This window comes from Branchiostoma floridae, chromosome 5, assembly GCF_000003815.2.
Source record: "Branchiostoma floridae strain S238N-H82 chromosome 5, Bfl_VNyyK, whole genome shotgun sequence".
NCBI classification, from domain to species: Eukaryota; Metazoa; Chordata; class Leptocardii; order Amphioxiformes; family Branchiostomatidae; genus Branchiostoma; species Branchiostoma floridae.
The window spans coordinates 25987274-26013050 of NC_049983.1; the positions used below are offsets into that span (position 1 = coordinate 25987274).

The 25777-nt window shown below is 42.0% G+C and overlaps 1 protein-coding gene across 1 annotated transcript; it reads right to left on the reverse strand.

Annotated features, from left to right (window-relative positions):
* Positions 1-1857: 1857 nt before the first annotated feature.
* Positions 1858-25238, reverse strand: LOC118416376 (pseudouridylate synthase 7 homolog-like protein). Its single transcript, XM_035821471.1, has 7 exons — positions 24679-25238; positions 24006-24165; positions 18148-18349; positions 7949-8079; positions 6377-6498; positions 5173-5423; positions 1858-2603 (listed from the first exon to the last, which is right to left on the reverse strand). Exons 1-7 carry the CDS (start codon positions 25190-25192, stop codon positions 2076-2078), a joined length of 1908 nt encoding a protein of 635 aa, XP_035677364.1. The 5' UTR covers positions 25193-25238; the 3' UTR covers positions 1858-2075.
* Between the last annotated feature and the right edge of the window lie 539 nt (positions 25239-25777).

Here is a 25777-nt window from a genome sequence, read left to right on the forward strand (position 1 = left end):
TAGAAAACAGGTTTAATTTCATCCACTGTCTATGAAAATTAGCCTTTTTTTCTACCTGTGTTTTTTTCTAAGCATCATTATGATCTAAAAGAGTTTTTTTTACAAAGCAAAAACAAAGAGACAAAAAACTCCCAGAACGCTAACAAAATAAATCAAATGTACTGGAAAATTTACAATTACAGACCAATTGGTCAAATTGTAATTATCTGGTGTTGAAGCCAAACATAAACACAGGTAATGACAGATTTAGTGGATTGTGTGGCAGGGTGCTGCGTACCACCCAGTAGTCACTTATTACTGGACTCAAAGCAGGCTTGGTTTGAGTTTACCTGTGTACCTGATGCATCACATGTTTCAATGTCATTTTAATGTCTTAAGCTGCTTTTTTCTTGTGTTTTCATAGCATGTCTCACACAAATTGTCCAACACTCTTGTGAGAAGGCTGTTAGGGAATTAGGTGTATGTGTAGAACGGACTGAGCCCAGATATACCTGTGTATTCTGATCCTGCCTCCCCCTATTTGTAAAATGGACTGATCCCAGGTGTACCTGTGTGCATCCCCTTGTGTAAAATACACCTTTCTCACGCGGCGGCCATGATAGATCGAAGAAGAGGTCAATGAGGCAAACAGACAAAACTTATTTCTAAAATCAGGTCCCATTTAGTTTTCCCCCAAACCACACAAATTTTCATGATATAAGATAGAATAATAAATATTACAAGAAGTGTTATGCACCGAAAGATGTAGCAATTTAGAGTAGTGTAGACTGACCCCATAGTCCCTTAAGAGATGCAAAATAAAAACATAATAATGCAAATTTTTAACGAATTTGCAGTCATTCACTTATTGGTCGATTTCCTAATTGGCAGGCTACCATTGGTCGAACTGCTAATTATGATGGACAGCCTTTTGTTTGCCACATTGAACTCGTTTTAGATCTATCATGGCCGCCGCGTGAGAAAGGTGTATAGACTGACCCCATGTGCTGAGTGTACCTGCTTCCCCCATGTGTAAAATGGACTGAGTCCAGGTGTACCTGTATTCTGATCCTGTGTCCCCCCATGTGTAAAGTGGACTGCTCCCTGGTGTACCTGTGTACCTGATGTTTGTAGAGTAAAGAAGAGACAATCAGCCGTGTTGACCCAGCAGAGGAGCTCAGGTGTCCTGTTGACACGTGCCTCTGTCAGCTGGGGTAACCAGGGGCAACCAAGCTCCCACTACAGGTATGCATAAACTATTGCCTTGCAGACATAATTTCATTTCATTTATTCATTTCCACACAAGCTACACCATTTCATTTCATCAGTTCACATTTTGTATCAAATTTTAGCTGGGTGTAGACTTGATAAAACGTTTACTCTTAACAAGCCTTAACAAATTTATGCATAGTTAAGAAAAAAACACAAGTCTCAATTCAATTGGCACTTTTCAGTTGTTGCCTCCTGTCTAATTTTGGTTGAAAAGTTTGGGAAACAAATACATTATCTTTAAGCTGTTGGTAACATTTTTTGAAGTAGATGAAAAATAACTGACAATTTGATGCACAGTATGCCACTCTCCATAAAACTCTACTTTTCATTTCAGCTTCCTACAGCTGTTGTTCCTTTCATTTCCTATTTCATTTGAAAAGTCTGAGAGACAATCACCAATTTTGTAGTGTTCTTAAAGTGAACGATAAATTACAGAATTTAAGAAAAATTTGCTCCTCAATCTGCCTCAGTCTCTGCATGCAACTTTTCAGTTCATTTGAAACTCCTAAAGTCATTGCACCTGAGTTCTCCCACTGTAAAGGTTTAGTAGCTCCAATCATCTTAGTCCTCTCTACAATTTTTTCCAGTTTATTTCAAACATTAGTTGTAAGATCCAAGTTTTTGCACTGTAAAAGTTCAGCAGCACCAATCATTTTGGTGCCAAAACTTCGGCCAGCATGGCCACAGTTCAAAGCTGCAGCTACGGAAGTTTGTGTTCACCTGATCCTCAGCTGCACCACATGAGGCTGGTCTGTTGTGTTTAACCCTCACTAATGGGTTCTGTCCCCCACATCCTGGGGACTCCGACCCGCTGACATGCTATATCATGTGTTCATTACCTCCCGCAGAAACATGGTGGCGTAGCAGGAGGGGTCCAGCGCAAACCGCGTCCGCACGTGAAAGCTGTCACCGTGGGAACTGCCGTCGTCCGTGCCTCGAGTCTCCTGCGACACAGCGCCGTTCGCCGTTGAACCCTCCCCCCGCCGCGTGTCACATCTCTCGACACCTCCACCGGATGTCTGAGAGAGACTTTCACCTCTTAAGGACTTTCCCTCTGTAGCAGCAGATCTTAAGTCGTCTTGAAGATCGGCATCTCTCAGCAGCTCCCATGCCAAGTCCTTTGGCCGGGCGGTCACGTGGCGGTAGTCCCCGGGGATGTTCAGTTTCAGCGCTCGCATCCGGAAGCTGCTCCTCTCCATCCCGTCCTCCTGCAGTGCCCGTGCGTACTCCTCGCCCACACGGTTGCTAGGATACTGGATGCTGTTGCCCAGCAACGGGAGGACGACGTCGTGGATGGAGTAGTTGCCTTGATCCACGTCTGTCTGGGTCAGAGTTTTTACCTGGTGGGGAAAAAGCAAGATAAGGAGTATCATTGATATAATAAAAACATTTTCATTTAGAATTCTTTGTTAATTTATTTATCAAACGTCATAAAATAATGAAAAATGTTACAAAGGTGATTCACACAAAATGAAGAATTCTTTTTTTTTTAATGTTTGAACTGCTGCGAATATAATTGACATACATGTAGGTGAGTGCAGGGCCAGTCTTACCCTTTTCTTTACTCCATAACAGAAAAAGTAGGTAAAGGGGGCATCTTCAGAAATAGACACCAAAATGCAAAAAAGCACAGTAACAAAGTAAATCTTACAAAAGTTCCCAAGTCAGTACTGTAGTACATAAGCACCTCTTGAGAAGGGGCCAGACAAACTTAAGACATGTTGACTCTCCAGGAGAGTTTGTGGTTTTGCGGAGGATGTGTAAACAGGTGCAGGACAGTCCCCAGGTGTTTTCTGTCCAGGTGAGGCCGTGCCATCCCCACCTTTGTCTGCGGGAAGGAACCCTTCAGCCAGGTGATTCTCACGACTATCATGTCAGGTACAGGTACAGGGACAACTTCTTAGAACAGGAAAGCCCCTCCGACAACAGGAGCTAGGGCCACTCAAACGCAATACATTCTTGGCTCTTGTATGTAAGGTAGGGGTACCAGTACAGAAAATCCATCTACAGGTCTGGTTCAAGTCCAGAGGATCGGGACCAGGTCTGTAAGTGAACCTGGACCTAATTGTCTCAGGAAAGTTGTGACTGGGCGATTCTAAAAACTGTGGTCCATTTTGCTACAAGCAACTCTGTTTTGTGCAGTATGGACCACTTACTTCATATAAACAATGCTAAGTTGTCCTTCCAACAACTACTGACTTCAGAAATCTACAATACAGATGAGATGTTAAGGCTGCGTTCCTGTTATTTTGTGTGTACATTGTGCATATGACAACCTCTGGAAGAAACAATTAATTTGTGAGCCTGGAAGAAACATTTAATTTGTGAGCCAATTATGGCCTGAAGTGAGCCAACTTCAGACAGTGGTGAAAGCTGTGGACATCCAGCAAAGTCGGCGTGTAAACTGTACTGATAGCTACTGTCAAGTGATGAGTCCTGCATGGTATAAGGTAGATAGGGCCAGGCCAAATCATTTCTTTGGTTATGGCTCTTTGTGGCAAATGTTGACCCATACATGATGGCACATTGGCACACAAAATGTCTTTTTTTTTTTGCACAATTTTGACAGAGTAGTCTACACATACTCTGTGGAAGTCCTTCCACCGTCAGGGAAAGTTGTGTAAAGTGCCTTTCACAAGGGCACAACGTCGGGGGCATGCAGAACATTGAACCAGGAACCTCTTGATTCTGAGCCCAACAATCCACCACGTATGCCACAATGACGCCACTCTGGTTATTGGACATTTATAAGTAAAATTTTAGCATCACTATATTAAGATGACAAGATGAAAAGAAAACAAGGTGAAAATGGAGAGCTGGGAGGAAACTAAAACCTATCTTCACTCCCTGAAACTGTGAATCCCACTCTGACTTTTCAGTTCATCTTTTCAAGCTGACACTAAGAAAATAACAATGATGTGCCTTACCTTAAATAAACAGAAATACTTGAAAGAAACATTTTTTTGTTACTTTGATTCAAATCAGACTGATCTGAGATTCTGAATCTAAAACCCCCTTTTCCATTGTTGCTTTTGTTTAGTTTACGATAAAAACATCTAAACAAACAATTGCTTTTGTTCAGCCCGCACTATAAGTACTTGATCCTGTTGTTAGTTACTTCCAAGGAGGTCAATGTAATCTGTTACCACCCAGTGTGAAAAGGCTTACATGTAGGCAATAACAGGTCAATCATTTGTTTTAGATAAACACTCAACTCACAATTTTACAATGTAGCAACAGCCCTTGTGTTTTCTTTCACTATCTATCAAAGAAAGCTGAATCTCACATTTCCAATTCATTTGAGAAAAAAAAAATCCACTTAAAAGTTTGCCAGTTAGAAGCCTCTGCAGTAGATTTGGTATTGCTTTAAGCAGAGGATAACCACCTTGCGTGAGGCTTAGGGTTAGGTATGTGGGGTACAGGTGCGATAATTATTACTATGTAATATAACCAGCCACTGGTGCTGGCATATACCTAGGAAACTGGTGTGTGATATGCCGAATGGTGGCCTACAGTTTGATCAATATACTATATAGAAAAGGTTTTATAAACTCTTATTAGTACATGTAGTCTTAAGTAGAGTGATCAGCCTGGATTAGAAAAGTCACTGGGTCATACCAAAGATGATAACTGGCACATACAAGTACTGCTTTCTGTGCTTACTGTAGCAGTAAACTCTACTACCTTGCTGCAGTGCACCGTGTGGCCCAAGGGCTGTGTAGCAAAAGGGAGATGGGCACTGCCCCAATTCACCAAAAGAATGTTGGTGCAAGATGTTCTTGAGACTTTACCTTAAACAAAGTTTGTGTTTTTTGTACCTTTTCTCAAGACATTTGTACCGGCCATTCTTGAGACTTTACTTTCCCATTTTTTTACACCTTTTCTCAAGATGTCGGTACGAGACTGTTCTTAAGACTTTACCTTCCTGTTCCCCGCGTCCGTCTCCAGCACCAAGTCCCCCTCCACCGCCCGCCGGCCGTATGTGCGGATCCTGTGGGACACCATGCGGTTCCACACCAAACTGCAGTAGCTGTGCACGAAGAGCGCCCGCATGGCGTGAGGCACGTTCAGGAACGCCTTGGTGCAACCCTCAAGGTCGTTCCCATGGCGATGCAGCGCCTTCAGCAGCAGGCACTCCCGCGTCTTGTGAGCAGGCATCCGCGACAGCGTGCCTGGAAACAAAGGGATATGATTTCAGTCCAGTTTTAGCCAATTGGAAAGCTAGTCTAAAATTGTTGTGCCAGCGGATGTGCTACTTGCCTCACTTGGTTATAGGCCTATCTTCATACTTCTGTATCTTGATTTAATCATTTCTACCATTTCTAATTGTGTCTTCTTTTTTATCAGTCTCTATTGGACATAAGTTATGAATATGTCGGCCTTAAAAAGGTGACCTTCACAACGAAGACCTGCTTCACCATACCATCCACTGTAGTGGAAAAGCTTAACAAATAAAATATACATGATAAATAAATGGAGAAATATTCTAATATTAGTCTTGACCTAAAGGACGAATCATACATGTAGGCATATCGTAAAAAGGTAGAAAGTGGATATACCTTGTAAAGGTAAGAAAAATTATTCTCTTTGACACTGAATACGGTTGAACAAGCATTACAGTATATCAAACCCTGAGGACTACAGCCCGTTTCAGTCGCATGCAAGACGAGTTAGCGACAACAGGTTGGATTAGAGCCCTAAACCTCCTGGTCTAAAGGCAGGCTTGCTAGCTGCCGTAACGTGCACACTGTAACACCAGTACCTGGGATGTCTATAGGCTAGCTGTTGTACCGTGCACACTGTAACCCCCGTACCTGGGATGTCTATAGGCTAGCTGCTGTACCGTGCACACTGTAACCCCCGTACCTGGGATGTCTATAGGCTAGCTGCCGTACCGTGCACACTGTAACCCCCGTACCTGGGATGTCTATAGGCTAGCTGCTGTACCGTGCACACTGTAACCCCCGTACCTGGGATGTCTATAGGCTAGCTGCTGTACCGTGCACACTGTAACCCCCGTACCTGGGATGTCTATAGGCTAGCTGCTGTACCGTGCACACTGTAACCCCCGTACCTGGGATGTCTATAGGCTAGCTGCCGTACCGTGCACACTGTAACCCCGTACCTGGGATGTCTCCGGTCCGCATGTAGTACGCCTTTGCCGCGTTGACAGGGTCGTCAGCGGGGTCGGGGTGCAGCAGACATCGGACAGCCGCGCTCTGAACGGTAAACAAACAGCGAGAGGGAGAGATTCATTTTTGTCTCTGACGTGCCTCAAACCGGGCGAGACATTCCGACAAGATTCCTGACAAGGTTCTTAGGCACAAGGAGGAGTTGTTCTTGGCTTAATCCCCCTGCCCAGTCACGATGCCTTAAGATGGCTGAGAAAGTCGGAAGTAACCCCAGCTGAAGTGTGTGATTAGTCTTTAAGAAACAACCGTTTCTTTAAGACATAAGGGCATGTCTCCGCCCATGTCTTTATAAAGTACACCTGCTCCTTTCGCCACACAAAAGAGGTGATTTCTTACAACTTAGTGTTTCCTTCCGGTTGTTACAGTTCTAAGCTGTGGCGCTGCGCTGTAAAAACACGGAGTTAGTTTGACATGCATTACCCGAGGACCCCCAACTTCTATGTACTTAAGACCACTGCCTTGTGATTCCTCAGTTTAGTCTTAAAGAAATAATCCTTAAGAAGTAAGACTCATCTCCCTCATCACCTTACAGTATTCTATGATTACTTTCTGCTTCCTATTAAAAAAACGGACATATAAATGAACAGCAAACTTCAGTACTTCTGTTTTTCATTCGACTAAGTCCAAAACCGGTGCTGCAACAATGTACAACGATTTGGCCAGGCTTGCCTATGTTCAATCTATCGAGGGTCTCACGCATACAATTAATATTGTTATAATTAAAGATAATTATAAGTAATCACCTTAAGCTTACTGAAGTCTATAGTGTCTGTCCCATCATAAAAAGCTGGGACTTATGAACAGCTTGCAACGTGGCCAACACTTCTACTTGTTACAGTGTAAAAGTAAAACCTGTGTTTTAACGATGTACAAGGATTTGGCCAGGCATCCCTACCTTTTATTTACTTAAGGCAACAACAATACAGTTCATTGGTTTCCAACAGTTTGCAAAGTTAAACCAAAGAAGAAAATAATTTTCTTGAAGGGTCCGCAGACATCAAAGAATTCAAACTTCATGGTGGGCAGCCAGTCAGAAAAATCAGGAAATTTTAAATGTTCCTGAAGGACTGTCTTCAGCTTGAAATCTTATTCCAATCCACTGTTTGGAAGCCCACTGTCCGTTAAGCTTACAAAAAATAGATTTTCGATAATTTAGTGATATGAAGTTCACATTTTTGGACAGACGGGGTGGAACTTTTTTCCATGTAAACGAGCAAATTTCCATCCCATGATGGAGGGAGGGGCCATGGAGCCAGCTCTCACCAACCAGTCTCCAACACTTTGTAAAAAGCACAGTCTTAAAACTGTAAGATTTCTCTGAACCTTCTTATAGTAGTAGGACGCTCCGAACACATCACTCACCATGTCTCCCTTGAGCAGAGCTCGCCCAACATGGGGGGCGAAGGATTTTTTTCACCCCAACAAGCAAGTTTCTGTCCCATGATGGGTCCTAGAGCCAGCCCTCACTAGTGACCAACACTTTGTAAACAGTACAGTCTTAAAACTGCAAGATTTCTCTGAACTCATCACTCACCATATCCCCCTTGAGTAGAGCTCGCCCAACATGGGGGGCGAAGGACTTGCTGTCTGCGGACCCAAACCTCTGCAGACCAAAGTAGTTGATGAAGCCTGTCTCCTGTAAAACACATGCAGATGGGGTGTTAAATGGTGTATTGATTTATCAATTACTGTAAATGCATTTAAGTTTTCGGGGATTTAATTTCGTGGTAGTGGGAAAAAGGACTTATTGCGGTGGATTTAAGTTCGCGGTAACACCATAGACTGCAGTCTAGAAAAATGTTCGCGGTGGTTTTAAGTTCGCGGTGAAGTGGTCACCGCGAAAACCGCACATTAATCCACCAGGAACATTTCTGCATTTACAGTAGATAGCATTGCACTTCAATGATAAAAACCTCAGCCATACATTGTACATACCCGCACAGTCTTTCACCTTAGAAAAAAAGCACTAGCGCAGGCTCTAGGACATTATACAGTCAGTTTGTATGTGAATTGCTACAGTAACTATACAGTATTCATTTTACAAAGAACGAATGAATGGTTTTATAAGAAAATGAAGAATTCTTTTCTATATATTTTGCGCTTTTCTTGAGCATTTCAGTGGCCAGGTGTTTTGTCAGGTGAGGAGGTCTTTTCTCAGAAATTTTTCCCCTTTTTCCTGGACCTGTCCCAACATGTATACCAGACAGACTAATGTATCTTAACTAAGGTTTGAAATCAATTCTGCCTGCCTGGCTGTCATGGCTGGCTGTGGCCTTTATTTCATCCTGCCCAAATCAGCCTGTCCAATGGATTACAGGAACAAGCCACAACACTCAGCACCTCTGAGGTTTAATGTTTGATGGGGAAGGGCACAGGACTGGGGATACGGCTTCACGGCTGCTTTTCCTTTGTTTTACTGGCAATGACAACTGGTCTGGAAACTGGCTTTCTTATGGTCAAACAACACACTGAACAAATTATCTCCTCTAGAATGCAGAGTTATTACAAACTTTCAGTTTTAAAGTATACAAATCCTTATATGACTGAGCTTTTTTTTAATAGCTACTTGACTTAAAGCATCATGTTTCACTCCAGGTGATGATGACCTTCACCTGCAGTTTTATTGCAGGAGGAGCAACATCAAGATGAGCATGCCCTGCTGACTATCAAGTCTTTCTCTCCCTGTCTTCCATGATATTTTTTTTGTACACCCACTTTCCAGGCAATGCAAGTCTGACCACCTTGTATTTTACTTGCCATCAATTGCAGCTGAAGTGCATGTGTGACCCCTACCAGGCAAAATAAAACAGACTATAGACAGGACATTTGATGTGTGAGTGAGTGAGTGAGTGAGTGAGTGAGTGAGTGAGTGAGTGAGTGAGTGTGTGATTGAGTGAGTTAATGAGTGAGTGTGTGAGGGTGCAAGTCAGAATGAGTGAGTGCATCAGTCAGTGAATGACAGTGAGTGAGCGAGTGAGAGAGCTTGCACTGAAGGAAGTAAAGATATAACATGTAATGGAAAAGTGAGCATCAAACAAGCCTGCACAGGCTACATGTACTTCTGCTTGGTCGACACACATTCTTCCAATCTCACCTTAGACTTTACAAGCTTGTAAACTCGGCCGACCAAATCCAAAGACGGTCTAAGATTTCTAAGTCATCTCCACTCCCCGCTGAGAAACTACTTATCCCCGAATTAAAACAAATATCCTGGTGGACTTCAGATATTTCTGGCACACTTTCAAGCAGCAGTGGGAACAATACGGGCCCTGTTCACACATCCCGGGAGGGGGGGGGGGCAGAGTGGTTATTTCTCTGGTTGTCAAGGAGCGTCTTACAAGACAACTTAACACACCAAAGGTCACCTGACAGGTGGGGCAGCTACTGACAGCAGGATTCTTAAAGATCTGCAGGACGACTTCCTTAGTGAGGAAATTGTTGATTAGTGCGATGTCTTCAGGGGGAAGAGAAGAGAAAAGACATGGAGACAATGCTGTCTCCAGGACCCGGCCCTCCATCCCGGGATGGAAATTTACTTGCTGGGACAGACAAAAATTCCACCCCGTCCATCCAAAGATCTGAATGTCACGACATCAGGTTGATGTTTTCGTTTAGTGAATGAATGAAGACCTTCACATTTTTGCTGCACTGGGCTAAGTACAGGCCACGACAAGACATGTTGGAGAAATATAGTTACAGATACAAAATAAAACTATTATTATTTACATAACTTCAATTTCTCCTCGCTTTTCAGCGTTGGTTTTTGTTGGTGTGAAATGACAGATATGACGACATGGGCTCCCAAACAGCAAGTGGGATGGAAAACAATTTTAAGCTGGAGACAGCGCTGCATGGAAGTCCCTCAGGTGAGATCTACTGAGATAGAGGAGTTGATGTCAGTGTCTGAAGATGTGTTAGTCTGGAAGACATGTGGAGTTGACCAGGGCTCTAGCCAGCGTCCGTTTTTCCGTCAATTGACGGAAATTTGCTGCGTGTGATGGAAAATTTTAAAACCAATCCGTCAACTTTGACGGACAAAAATCTGATAAAAGCTCCTTGGTGGAAGCTACAGGCTTCTTGGGGATGCCGTCCACGGCCGTAAAAGCCACACACTGCTTGTTTTGCTATTGTTATGATTGTTGATAATGTGTGTCAGTGCCCTTTCGCATACGATAATCTCATTAAAACCCGTTTTTCAAGGTCTCAGTTCAGTCTCTCTAACTCCTGGAATAGTGTTTTCGCGACAATGGGAATTGGCTGACGGAAAAAATTGCCGACCTGGCTAGAGCCCTGGAGTTGACTGACAGTGAGAGTTCCCTGAGGTCTTAACTATGTCCTTAGTGGGGAAGTTGTTGAGTTTCAAGACAAGTTTATGGGGTAAAGAGGTCAGGAAGGTGGTTTCCATCCTTCAGGTGTGACAGAAACATTTTAGCACCTTGAGAAGTCATTTCACTAACAGTAGGAGGTCTTCACAATCTTATTCACCACTAATAGAATAGAAATTCCTGATTTCTAAAAGTCCTGGCAGTGAGGTAAGGGGATGTGGCTATATCCTTTGCAAGCCCCTATTCCTTGATGCTAATCTGTAATGCCACCAGCGGCCACAAACGCCAGGGTTTAATTCCAGATTTTCCTATCTCTGTGGGGCCTCATCAGGATGTCTTTCTTTGTTGAGCATGTACTCTGTGTTTTATCTATAGGACAATGTTTGTTTGCGAGCAAAAAATAATAATCTGCTGCATGACGAAAATAAAGAATTCTCCCGCCAGTTTTAATTTGCGAGCACTGTAGGTCACACGAGCACCGCAATATAATCTGCACCGTGGGTGTCCCACAATACTCTAAAGACAACCGTTGTCCACAACGATAGACAATAACAGTCGCACAACTACATAAGTGTTGTCTGTCTAAAGCGGCCCTCAGAATAGAAACTTCTGATTTGTAAAAGTCTTGCTGGCGAAGTAAGGGGGTGTGGCAGCCAGACACTTCAAACAACCTCAAATGGCTTAAATATGCAGTGTACATGGGGCAACGACCTTGTGTGGCGCTCTGGATAGATTGTTTCTGCATTTATGAATTTAAGAAATGCAGCGAGTCCTAATTATTTACCAGATATGTGGAGTTAGTCAGCTGGTTTGAAGATCAAGGTCATACCTAGTTTGCGGTGTTAAGGCAAACCAGTGTGGCAGTCCCCACAAGTTCTGGCATTGGCATCTTAACAACTCTCCAGACAGTGGGAGGTCCTTGTAAGTATGGGATGAGTGACTTCCTTATGGATTTCTAAGACATGTTCATAAGAACTGGGGATCCCTTGGCCAAAACAGAAGTGTTGATATCAGCAACTAAAGACGTCTTGGCTGCAACAGGTGCGACTCTGCCGACAGAAGACGTCCCCTGATGGTCTTGAGAACCTGACAAGGTGCCAAGGAGGTTACCCCGAGCATGTCTTGAAGGGAAGTCTAAGACAATCCCTGAGGAGCCGAGGTGGGAGTGTGAACATGTAGGTATGACAGAGGTGAGCTCCGTGTATGTAGGTGGTCATGGCAATGTTCATAAATGGTTTCCAGGGAACAAAATTGATGATTAACAGGAATTATGTTTGACAAGGAAGAGATCTTGTAAGGCCATGGGATCTACAGAGAATTCATTTTCTTGGCTCTTCAAAATTTTGATTTGAAAGTTCAGCAAGAATGAAAGTTCAGCCAGAGGACAACATGAAATCAGAGGATAGGGAAGAAGACTTGAATCTGACATTCATCCCTGATTCAACAACCATCTGCATTTCCATCAGACTCTATCTATATAAAGGCTGGTTTTCGTTTGGATATATGTTTGCATTTTGTCTTGTTTTAGCAACAGTTTCACATGTATTTAGGTGGTCATGGCAATGTTCTAAAATGTTCTCTTACAAAATTGATAATTCCAATTTTGTGTTATAAATTTAAAAGACAAACAAGCTTTAAGATTCATGCAAAATATACAAAAATGATACATAAAAATCTATAATTCATAGCAGGCTCTATGGGCCTTTTTTGTTGCTTTTTTTACACTTTCGCTGGTCATTTCTTATTTGTATTGTGTCATTTGTGCAGTGGTGTTGTGAGATTAACTCACTGACTATTGTACTTTGCCATAAGGCCACACCGATTTAATTTCTTGGTTCACGGATTCGCTCGCTCCTATTTTTTGGAAAAAAAAAAAAAAAAAAAAAATGACCACTCAGCAAATTTTCACCATTAATGAAACCATTCACCAACTTTCTGGTGTAGCAAATTGGCCTTTATATTATAAGCTCCTTAAAATGTGGGTACAGGTGCTGTTACTGTACAAAAATAGTGTTTTTGTACTTTTTTCAAGCTGAAAACTTTTTTCTTTATGTTTTGGATTAGCTGTTACCTTTACCACAACCATTTTACAATTTTTATTTTTATTTCGCCCTCTCGCTCCATATTTTTTATGAAAAAATCCGTGAACCAAGAAATTAAATTGGTGTGGCCTAAGGCAAAAGAAAGAAAGAAAGAGGCAGTTCCACATGCTTCTGGTGTACATGTGCTACAGCACAAAAGCCATCTGTCTAAGTCATATTTTCATCACAGTAGTTTAATTATTTTCAAGATGAAATCTGCCCTTTAACCATCAACTGATACCCAATATCATCAGTCAATGTCTTTATGCTATCTCCAGAGAACAAAGGGAATAGATCTGTTTGGCCTATGCCGTTTAGGCTGAGAGAGACATCAGTGGTTCTATCTATGCATGCAGACACTGTAACAACTGTGTACAAGTGAACACCTTTATAAATGGACCACCTGCCCATAAGGCATTTCAGCCACTTTTGACGGTCCTTTAGATGATTTTTCTCCATTGATACAAGCATTAAGAACCCTGTCTAAAGTGACCACCCGTGGCTGTCCACATAGACCACATTTCATCACTCCCGAGTGGTCCTCTTGTACACGTTTAAATGAATTGTCAAAACACAAGGTATGGCCACAAGTCACACTTTTCTTGTATGAGGGTCTACAGGAGGGTTTTGACAATGCTTTCAAATTCAGAAGAACACTCCACATATTATGTAAAAATGAATGAAACCAATTACGCAAACTTTGATCTTCTTGCTATGAATTACGTGAACAGGGCGTTTTTTCCATTGAACTACAGGGAAGCAAACAGGCTGCTCATGTGTGATAAGCAATCGGAAAACAGCATGCATGCCCTCTTATATTAGAGGCAAGTACGTTCATATGACGACACAGAGACAACATTTTTCTGGTGTTACCTCAAACCCCAGCTGAATCACACACAACATTACCTATTCATAGCCATATCCCCACCAGAACAGGTGGCTGTATTACTGTTTAATACTTCCAACAGTGGGACTAACACCCTCCCACCTCACTATCCCAGGTGTAACATTACTGCTGACCTGAGCCCTCATTACACAAACAAGGGGACTCCCCCGGGACCTGACTCAGAACATCTCACTCCCAGGACACCTACATGTACATGTACCACTCCTATAGAATAATAATAAAAAAGGGTCGAACATCAGACTGAGGACAAAGCATGACACGTTTTCCTTAGCAATGCAGCTTGGCTACAGCGTGCATATTTTGTAATCTCCAAGCAGATCTTGCATGGCATAAAACAGTGTCATAAGCTGGAGGAAGGAGTTAAGCCGGCAGAGAAGTAAATTAAAAATTTTGGGGGGCCAAACACACTGGGTCACCTCTACTCTTCTTGATAAGACTTGTTGGGTTGCCCCCTAATGGACTTTAAATGCTACGAGGCTATCTACCTTTTAGTGGGAATATCAGGATTCTATTGTAATTGTTAAGTTTTTTATGACACATTTTATGATAAAACAGTAACTTTGCATCTCACTCTGGGCAATAGTACTGGAGAATCATGATACAAAAAAGGTTACAACACAGCAAACAGATTATTTCACACATTAAAGGTTAGTAGGAATATAATGATCTTATTATAATCGTAATCGTGAAGTTTTTATGAGTCATGTTTTATGATAACGTAGAGCATTTCTCACCCTGGAGCACTATCCCTATAAGACAATCATTATAAAACCCAGCAAAGGGATTATTATCTAATGTTTTAGGAACGTTATGCTTTTATCGTGATCAAGGCTTTACGATGCCTGTTTTACGATATAGCAATAAAAGAGGATGAAATGTCTGCTATAACTTTTGTCTGATCGAAATAATTGGCGATGACATGCAGCATTTCATTACTAACGTTCTATTTCCTTACTAGGGAACCATATACACACTTACGTGCACTGATTTACCTGTCCTTCTTGAGTAACTATAACATTCACGGTGGGCAAAGTACGTGGTTACAACTGTTACACACCCAACTGGAAAGGCTATCCTAAAAAATAAGATGACCTTCTAGGAAGGACGTAACCACCTGTCTGAGCTTATAGAATACCAACTGCTAGGCCAGGATTGAACCCACATCCTTATGATACAGCAGCACAGCTGCCGACCACAACACCAGTCTGTCTGCCACCTATATTACGGAATAATTCTATACACATCCACCCATCCTGAACCAAAAACTTTTTGATACAGCAGTACACTGTTGCTGACCACAAGATGTAATATGTACCTGTACCCACATCCACCCACCCAGAACAGTACATGTATGATGTAATCCAGCATGACTTGTGTGTCAGACAGTGGATTTCCCAGAGGTGCTCTCCATATGATTGTTCAAAGTGATGCTATTTCCCAGGTGGGGTCTGGTATTACATCAACATACACCAGGTCAGACAGATCATATCAGGGGTGCTTTATGATTGTTTATCATGTACCAGTGCACGAAATACTGTTTTCAGCCAGGTTGCACAGGCGGCAAGCTGAGTCAAGGTTTCAGGTTGCCCCACTTTAGTTATTACTTTCTTAAAATCAGCTACTTATGTCCATTATCTTTTCTTCCTGTTACATATAACTTGTACTTATGGTTTATCTAATACCAAGGAGGTTAAAAAGGACCTCCTTGCTAATACCAGGGTTCTCCCCAGAGAGTGGAATAAGGGAGGCCCTCCACTATACTCTCAGCCAGCTCCACTATACTATTTTTCAAATTTAGTGTGTTTCTTCCCTATTTTCTTTGTTAGTTTTGCTAAGATTAATGACAATTCACAGATTTTTGTACCAAGTGGCATCACTTTTCCAGTCAGCATTGTCTGCAAAAACTTGTGAATGAGCAATGATCAAAACAATAGTCGTTTTGCCACTTCACAACAAAGGAATAACAACAGTATATTATACTTGTAGTATTTGACACCCTCTGTCATTGCAAAATGAACCCATTTTCATGAAAGTGCAGCGCGTTGGTGCGGGTTATTTTTGCCAGCCCCTCCACTATACTAAAAAATTCTGGGGAGAACCCTGCTAATACCAAGAAATAAACATAAAAAAAAGCTTATAATGCACATACGTGTAGGCCTTTATCATCATCGTTTTCATAATTGGCCGAGAAACATTTAGTTAAATAAAGTGAACAAAATGCTTTGCCAGAACTTGCAAGTGCATATGGGGGTGGTCCCTTAGGTTAGGGAACAAGTACAATTTGTATCATTATGCGTCCATCCTACATATTGTGGCCTACCATAAAAGGTAATGTAATTTGGCCAGATTTCTTTAAGAGTTAAACACAGACAAAGGAACAGTAGTGTCTTGTCTCTAATGCTTTGGTTCTCTGTCAAATGTTTTCTTATTCATCAAGATATTGCAATTATAAGTCCAAACTTTACAAGGTTTACAAGGTTATGTCTGATGTCATGTCCCTGTTGTTGGTGACGTTATCACAGTAACACTATCAGGACTTCAGATCTGACTCAACATTTGTACAAGGTCGTCCAGCCTGTGTCTAATTCAAGGTCATGGTGAATTTGCGGCCCTGCCTTTGATAAGGGGGTCAAAGGTTAGTCCTAAAGCTCCATGATAAAAAGGATTTCAGGTAGTAGTCTGAGGTTATAGCAACTTTTGTCTGGTTCATGTTTGTTTAAAAGAATAATACATTTCACGGTTTCTGTTGTACCAGCTGTTACCTTACAGACTACCAATATTTCTCAAACTTGGATTTCACAACTTTTAATACGTGACCACCTTGATACAACTCAGACAACTAGTAGGATATTTCCTGATCATTACAATATTCTGCATGGCATCTGTATCAGCGCCCCCTGCCTCCTGGAACTGAACTGCACCCAATCATGAGACTGAAGCTGCTTCAGATCACAAAGTCAAAAAATGCGTTTTAATTTCAATTCTAAAGAGGAGAAAACTGATTTAGAAAGGTTGCTGACTTCAGCACATTTCTGGAGACAATTTTACAAGAATTTCTCAGATGCTAACACGAGATAAGACTACAAATTGGGTAGGATCTGTGCATGGTTGGTCACAAAGTTTGGACAAGGAAGTTTATGTAATTATTGATGTGTATTTGATTTCCTGATAACTCTGGAACACCTGGCCAGCTGGGATAATACGGAGGAATATGATACCAGATGTATCTGATACGTGTATCATTCCTGCAATTCTGCAAGGCAACATCCAACAACTGTTAAAACAGGCAAAGCAGGTATCCAGCAATGAGATGAAGCATGTATTTAGGATTACTATAGCTTTTTTGATAGCTGAAGGCCCATGTAATTTGGCTATACGCTTACTAAATATTGGAAAAAATTGTGATTTCCTGTTACCTGACTGAACAAAGCCTTTGAGAGTGGGGGGTGACCACTGGCAGGGGATTCTCCTGTGGATATTTGCAAACCACCAACTGGTGAAATGCATTTCCCAGTTGAATAAATAAATGACATGAAATGAAATGAAAATGGATGTAAAATTTTCAATCTGATGTCTGAGTGCTAAAAATCTGTACAATCTTTGCTCTGTTTCTCATACACAGGACCAAAAGTGAAGTGTGCCTGCAAAGAAAACTTACATCTGCAAGTACATGTACATCAATTAATACATGTATATCAAGCATAAGTGCCTTCTGTTGCAGGTGTATATGCACAGATGGCTGAAGAAACCGATTTCTGCAACATTTTTTTTTTCAAGTTTAAAGCAATGTGTTAATCTTTGCCTTTGAGATAATCAGCAATGACCACAAAGAAAAATCAACTTTTCTTTTGAGTCAAGGAGGGAAAATAACATGTCTTAGGCATATTTCACCATCTATTTCACACTTAAGGCCATTTGTGACAAGGTGACCAGCTGTTGTGTCATGTGATCCTTGCTTCGGTGCCCTTAACATCGCAGGAGTTCTGCCTCCTTCACTTCTCAGGTGTGGATTTCTTAAGTTTTGTTTATGGTTTCCTTGTCCTTGGGAACTGGAGAACTCCCAAGAACCCCAAACATTCCTTTCTGCATCTTAAGGAATTAAGGAATGAGTCATCCACTTTGAGAAACTGACGCATGGGCGACAAATTCAACTTCAAGAATAGCTATTTTATTTTCCAAAAAGACTCACACAGAGAGACAAATGAATATTAACACACTGTTGGATTTTCTTTATAAATGATACTTAAAATGCAAAATTCATGCCATTGGGTAGAATGTTACAACAGTGTTCTTTACCTACTGGAGTAAGTTCAATTCTCCTTGGAAAAACAAATCAGATAAATATATCATAACCTGAAAACTGAAAACTTTATCAAGAATTTTCAAAGTACCTTCACACTGTCCATGGCAGCCCCCACCACAGCCTCCAGCTGCCTCCTGTCCCTGGTATCCCCCTGGCAGAGCCTCACATCCCTCAGCAGCACCTTGAAGACGTTCCCTGCCAGGTTACCAAGGTGCAGAGGCTGCTGACGGAGGAGGAACTTCTCCATCTGTACATCCCTCAGGCTGGGGTGGGCAGAGGCAGAGCGGAGGCTGGGGGGACAGGGCGCTGTCAGTCAATCGATCAACCAACCAACTAATCAACCAATCAATCAATCAATCAATAAATGAGGAGGAACTTCTTCATCTGTACATCCCTTGCAAAATGTTATTTTACAACAATTAAGATGTACATGTATATCAAAATCACCCTTCAGCATAATATATCAGCTTCTGCATCTGTTTCTGTGTATCAGATATAACCTCCCTTTGGAGTAACACATCAGCTTCTGTATCTGTACCTGTATACAGCAGCTGGTTATAAATGTACGACACTGAATACATTAGCATATCTAACTATAATCATTGTTTAAAGCTATATGATGAGGATGATCCAACTCTGAGTTCCACTCTACAATAGTTTTAGGAGAAAACATCATTTTTGGAATTTCTCAATTCTAGCTCAATAACTCTGGCACTTGAAGGCTTGTCTATTTCTTGTCCTTATCTGACCTGGTATTGGAAATTTGATAGTCCGTACAACTGACATGCATGTGTGTGAAACAACCCTCTGGTGACAGACTGTTCTTTTTCAGGCATCAAACAAAGGTTAGATTTTAATAGGGTGTCATGACCTTGAAAATGTCAGTGACAATGTTCTTTTTCTGCTGTCTGTAGGGCAGAGAGGGGTCAGAATCATGGAGATTGTGATTGACAGCTGTGTGGGACAACAAACTGAAATAGTTCTTTTCAGATGTTAGAAGATCTGTCGAAAGATTTTGTTTTCCTTCCTGTCCTAACTTCCTTCTGTCGGTGGATCCAAGAAGCATGATGGGCCATGATATATAGGCATGATGATTGACAGCTGAGTGGGACAACCAACTGATGACAGACTGTTGTATTTTGTCCTTGTCTGACCTTCCCTCAGGCTACTGTTCAAACTACAAACTACATGACCTTCGCAGGTCTGTCAACAGTTAATTCGATCAGTAGAGCCAAAAAGCATGAACTGTGACAGACAACTGTAAGACTGAGCATGATTGACAGGAATGTTTGACAACAAACTGCTGACATATTGGTCTTTTTTTCCTCTTTCTCACAGACTCCTTTTCCTGACCATGAAAAAAGCCTGTCAACTACCTTTCTAGTAAGCATGAAGTGTAACACAGAACAAAGTGTACATGGACAGGGCTGTTTGACAATATGGCAGCGACAACACTTTGCTCTTTTTTCTCTCTTTTGCACAGAAACATTTTCCTGACCATGAAAAAGTCTGTCAAGAAGAACAGCCAAAAAGCATGTAGTGTGATGCTGACAACAGTATGACTGAGAATGATGGACAGCAGTGTTGGATACCAAACTGGTGACAGACTGTTGTATTTTTCTTCATTATCTCATAATAGACTCCTTTTCCTGACCATCAAAAAAGTCTGTCAACTCCTTCTTCCACCTGTGAGTAGAGCCAAAAAGTATGCAGTATGACTGGCAATGATGGACGAGAGTGTTGAATAACAAACTGGTGACAGACTGTTGTATTTTTCACAGACATCTCTTTCTCACAGACATATTTTCCTGACGATGAAAAGGTCTGTCAACTATTTCTTTCTTCAGTAAGGCCAAGAGTCCACAGCATGCTGAGTACATGGACAGGGCTTTTGGACAAGACTTTGCTCCTTTTTGTTCCTCTTTCACACAGCCTCCTTTTCCTGACCATGAAAGAGTCTGTCAACTATTTCTTCTGTCAGTACATATAGTGCCAACAAGCCTGAAGTGTGACATACCACAGTATGCTGAAACATGGACAGAACTGTTGGACAACAAGGCAGTGAGTTTTTTTTTTTTTTTTGCTCTTTCACATGAAATCCTTTTCCTGACCTTGAAAAGGGTTCGTCAACTATTTCTTTCTCCTTTCTAATTTCTGTCACTGAAGTCAAAAAGCATAAAGGGCCAGAGAACATCATTGACACTGATGCCTGTCCCACTCATTGTTTGGTAGCCCATGTTGTTGACTTTGATTGTTAAATGTCTTATCTTAAGCTTACTTAAAATATGTTTTCATAACATGAAAGTTGTGAAGTTCAGATTTTTTTGACAGATGGTGAACTCTTTGTCCGTCTCAAACTTCCGTCCTGTGATAGAAGGACAGACGTCAGTTGTAATGTCTATCTGTCAGGGTTGTGTTCATATAATACTGTAAATGTATTTAAGTTCACGGGGATTTAATTTCGCGGTAGCGGGAAAAAGGACTTTTTGCGGTGGTATTAAATTCGCGGTATCTAGCATCATGTTCTGCATATTTAAGTAGTCTCTTACTGCCATGGAAAAATGTTCGCGGTAGTTTTAAGTTCGCGGTGAAACGGCAACGGCAAAAACCGCGAACATAAAAGTTTAAACCGAGTGACTTGAAGGTCTGTCAACAACTTCCCTTTCCTCCCCAGCTTCCTTCAGAATCTGTCAGTGGCACCAAGAAGCATGAAGGACAGCTCAGGAGTCGGCGATGATGGAAGGGCGTGGTGGTTGCCGGGGCAACCATGCTTCTATGGAACCATGGTGACAGGTTCTGCATATACAGCACTCTCACTACTCACTCAATAAACTCAATATACTAGGAGATACTAGTATATCCCTCAATATATTCATTCAGCTGTAAATTAACTCCTAATTGAATCTCTCAATAAATCAATCTTGACCAATAGACAGTGACCTCAATACGACAGTAATCACCCCAGGTGCAGCCATGGGACTGTAGGTTTTGAACCACTCACACCGGGAAGGACCCCTACTCTTTTTCGATAAGCGTTGTGGGAACGTGCTCGAGGTGTAGCTCTCCTCACACCCAAAATCTCCATTTAACATCCCATCTGAGGGACAATTGAGAAAATAAGTTTGAAACTTTAATGTTTAAGAAACCTAAAAAGCGTATTTGATAAGGCTCCCTTATCAAGGTGAAAGAAACCCTATTGGTTTCAGGGATTCCCTCTTGACCAAAAAAAGGACCAGAGGAAGCTGAGGTCGGGGGTAGTTTGTCCAGGAATGTCATTGCTTCATTTCTGAGGAATCTTAATGAGAAGATGATCCACCTCCCTCCCACTCATCGTGGACATACCTGGGGTTCCTGAGATTCCTACAGTCTACCTTTACAGGTAAAACGGAAACCTTGAGCCTCAGCTTGAGTTGTCTCAAGAGGATTATACACAAAGAAGACTCTCTCATACACACTGGGGATCAGTGTGATTTGGCCCAAATTGCCCAAACACCAAGCTAGCTAGGTTCTTGGTTACCTCAGCTAGGGCCAGGCTAGGATTATGGTAACTCCCTGGTTGTTGGGACAAGTTGGTCTGATAAACATTGATCCTTGAAAACCACCTAAGCAATAAAAAACGGACTCAGGGCTGTAGTGTAGAACTTCAATTTTCAAAAAACAATTTTTTTTGCAATTTTCTACTTTAAATAAGAGGAAAACTATTCCATTCCGAAATTCATAGGGCAAAAATTTGATGTAGTGACCACTGGCTCAATACTTTTGCACGGTTAGCAAGCGAAACTATTGAGCCAGCGGTCACTGAGGAGGACGGTACTACTGACTAAATTCTTGCCCTTCACCTTTTCATTACCTCATCCTTCAGAAATGTTCAGCTTATTTAGAAATTCCTGTCATGGCAAATAAAATATACAGTGGACTACTATTGCATCACTACTGTAAACACTATAGTCATCACCTTCCTTTGTAAGCAACTTGTCATCAAACCTAAGCAACTCTTAAAGTCACATGCATTTGAAGGCATTTCAATCCGTACAGTAACAAATTCTTCAGTGTCCATAGAATGAACTGGGAGAACAATCAATGCTAGTACATTTAACTTTTAAAAAAATGGTTGAAAATGTCAAAGTCATTAACTCGTAAGGATCGTATGCAAATGTCACTGTAAATGCCATTATAGTGATGCTGAAGAAGAGTGACGGATGTCATTCGAAACGTCCAGAAGTAAATCTCAAAATTTTATCCAGTAGTAGAGATTGACTTGTCTTTAAATATTGTCAAATACCTGAATGTCTAACCTTCATAAACATATTAAGTCACTTGTATTACAGTTACTGGCCTTTGTTGATAGCAGACTGCCCTCCCATGTTGATACTTGAGTCCTAATAACACTTCCAATTTCCAAATAACCTTCTTCATAAGCTAGCTCCAGAGGTCAAGTTTTTTTCTGACCTTGGCAATTCCTGCTTGTACTCTTCAAGTCACTACAATTAAGAAGTCTGGTTTTCTTAAAGACAAAAATTGGCTCTTGATGTTGATACTTTCTGTCCCAACAACACCTCTAAATAACCTTCTACATAACCTAACTCCAGAGGTCAAGTTCTTTTCTGACCTTGGCAATTCTTAAAGTCACAATAATTAAGAAGTCTGGCTTTCTTAAAGACCAGATTGGCTCTTAATGTTGATAGTTTCTGTCCCAACAACACCCCGCCCGACCTTGTGTGGAACCTTACACCACAGGTCTGGTACCTGACATTTCTGCACAAGTGCAGAACAACAAACTTTACCCTGCCAGGGTCAACAACGTCTTACCAGGTTTCCTTTGGGTCTTAAGTTAAGATTAGCTGTAAGTAAACAGTTGGGTGAGTCCACTACTCTCACTTTTGCAGCCAGGGGCTGAATTGCAAGGAGAGAATAAAATAGGCAGGGCTAAATTCTTCTTCTTTTTCTTCTTAGTGTTTAGGTGGCCACCATCATCTTGCTGATGTTTCTGCCACACTTACAAGGTCTGGAGCAGCTGACATTAGGCGCTTACTCGGGTGACCTCAATACGACAGTAATTGCCCCAGGTGCAGCCATAGGACTGTACAAGAGGGTTTTAACCACTAAGACCCCTACTCCTTTCAATAGCACGGTGGGTTGTTTAACATGTTGGAGGTGTGGCTCTCCTCAAACACGGGACTTCGTAGAAGTAAAGCAGGTGTTTCTCACTTGTCAGGTGTGATGCCCTGGTCGCCATGGCCTGCCAGCAATATTCCTTTTTTATCTGAGAACCAACACTTTACATTGAAGAGGCCTACAGTGCTGGTAGGCTACCGGTACAAACTTAAGGTAAAAGTGACCCAGGTGTTTCTCACCTGTCAGGTGTGACGCCACTGGCCGCCATGGCCTGCCAGCAATATTCCTTTTTTATCTGGGGACCAACACATTACATTGGGGAGGGCAACAGGGGAGGGAGTTGTTTTCCGGAGCTGCGCAGAAAGTGCCCGGTGCCTACCCTTAGCCTGTTTCTTTTAGATAATTTTTTTCCCTGGGCAAATTTCGATCACAAAGGTCTATATTTCTGCAAGAGTGACTGAAGCATGTATATTTTTAAAATCTTGCCAAAAATTGTGACCTTTGGCATGCTTTGACCTATGAGTGACCTTCATATTCATGACTGGCACATGGACTGATCCATTAGGGGAGGGGGTGCAATCCTGACATCATGACAATCATCTGGCTGTAGTTCGTTAAAATGCCGGAGTTGAACTCGGGCTTTTTGAACCAAAACAAACCTAACAAATCCAGCTTTGCAGTGGGGGTAAAGACTTGAGGTTTGAAATGTAGGTAAATTTGTTTTTAAGTGATTGTTTGGCATGGCTTAACCATGTAGGGAATGGGCAATTCGATTTAGCAGCCCCTCCCCTGAAGTACTGGTAGGCTACAGGTAAAACAGGTGTTTCTCACCTGTCAGGTGTGACTCCCCTGGCCGCCATGGCCTGCCAAGTGACGGCACGCTTGTCCTTCACACCTGCGTAGCTGAAGTCGGAGGGGTGAGCAGAAACACACCTGGCGAGCCGCTGGATCACATCAAGGGTCTCCAGGTTCCTCTTACACAGGGTGAAACCTGCAAGGTTGGATAAGGCACATTATTAACACAAACATTTCATGTAACTACTGTAGGTATGTAACATCTGCAGAGGCACAGGTACAGGCAATGGCTACAGAGGTTTAGGTACAGGCCTGGGCCTGAACAACTTGACAAAGTAAACTGTGGTTTTCACTGAGGACTGAGACAGAAATAAACAGTGAACAGAATGTTATTAAGCTGAGGCTTCAGGTATCTTTTGCAGAGAACCTGTGCTTTCTAAAGAATCTTGAAACAAGATGCTGCTGATTTCAGTGCTCATTTAAATGTTTTCATCAATCCTTTTCCAGTGCTAAAATTTTCATATTTGTCGTACATGTAGGAATCACATGCTTTTAGTAACAGAATAAGACAGGATGTTTGAAGTTCCTTTTGGCATAAAATTCGAAAATCATATCCAGTTCCTTGAGTGACTGCTATTTGGCATATCCCTTTACTAGCTTATCAAAAGACCTCCCGTACCTCTAGGAAAGAACTAGATTTTTCTCTCACCTGTATAGAACGTCACAGGTGTATCACCATCTCGACCCTTCCTCTTCCTCCCCTTATCCCTGAAACGTACAACAATGAAACTCCCCTCCCCCTCCTCTGCAAATGTCTTGGTCTCAAGGAAGGACCCATAATGCCTTGCCACAGCCCTGTGTAGCTCAGTCCTCCGCTCCTTGGAGCCACACTCCGGGAACCTGAACACCTCCGTGGAGTCTCTCTTGTTCACAAACCTCATAAAATTATCTACAACTCTTCTGTCTAGTAAGGAACAAAACACCCCGTAGGTGTCGTCCGGTACTACATAGAACTGGCAGTCTGTGGATGTAGTTTTTAGGTGTGGATATCTCGACTTTATCTCTTGATGCAGGATCGACCGTTCAACCTTCGAGTCAAACCTACCCAACGATAGTTGCAAACTTGAGTCTTTACTGAGCTGCCCTCCTTTTTCAGACTTCAACACTTGGTTGGAGAAGTTCTTCAGCTGGTCAAGTCTGTCTTCTCCTAGAATTCTCTCCATTTCAGACGTTCCGGTTTCTTTAATTTCTGTCCTTCCTACATTGTCTCCTTCCTGGCTATCTTGGTGGCTTTTCTCCATCCCACCTTCTATAGGAGTCAGACAGGTTTCTTCTGACTGCTGACTACGGCTACTGTCATCCTGTTTGTGTCCACTGCACAGGGCTTGCACACCTGCCCCATCTTTGAGCACACTTCCTGTACTCTTCACTCCATCTGAATCCTCCTGTATCAAAATTTTTTCTTCAATTTTTGAATTTCCTGTCAGCTTTTCCTGATGTTCGTCAGTACGAGTACTGATTTGTTCAGAAACATGGCTTGTTTCTGACATCACATCTTCCTCATCAACTGTTCCAGAATCATCCTTCATCAACAACTTCTCTTTACCTTTTGCTTTCTTCTCTATATGGTCAGCACCTCTACCTGATGATGTACCAACCTCGTCTTTATCAGAGCTGAGACCTTGTGAAGTTGTTTCTGTGATTGCATGTTCTCCCTTCCGATCCAACACTGATGTTTTCTCTCTACGGAATTTTGCGGGATCCCACCCCTCAGGAATCTCCTCCGGAGGACAGACCAGATTCCCGTC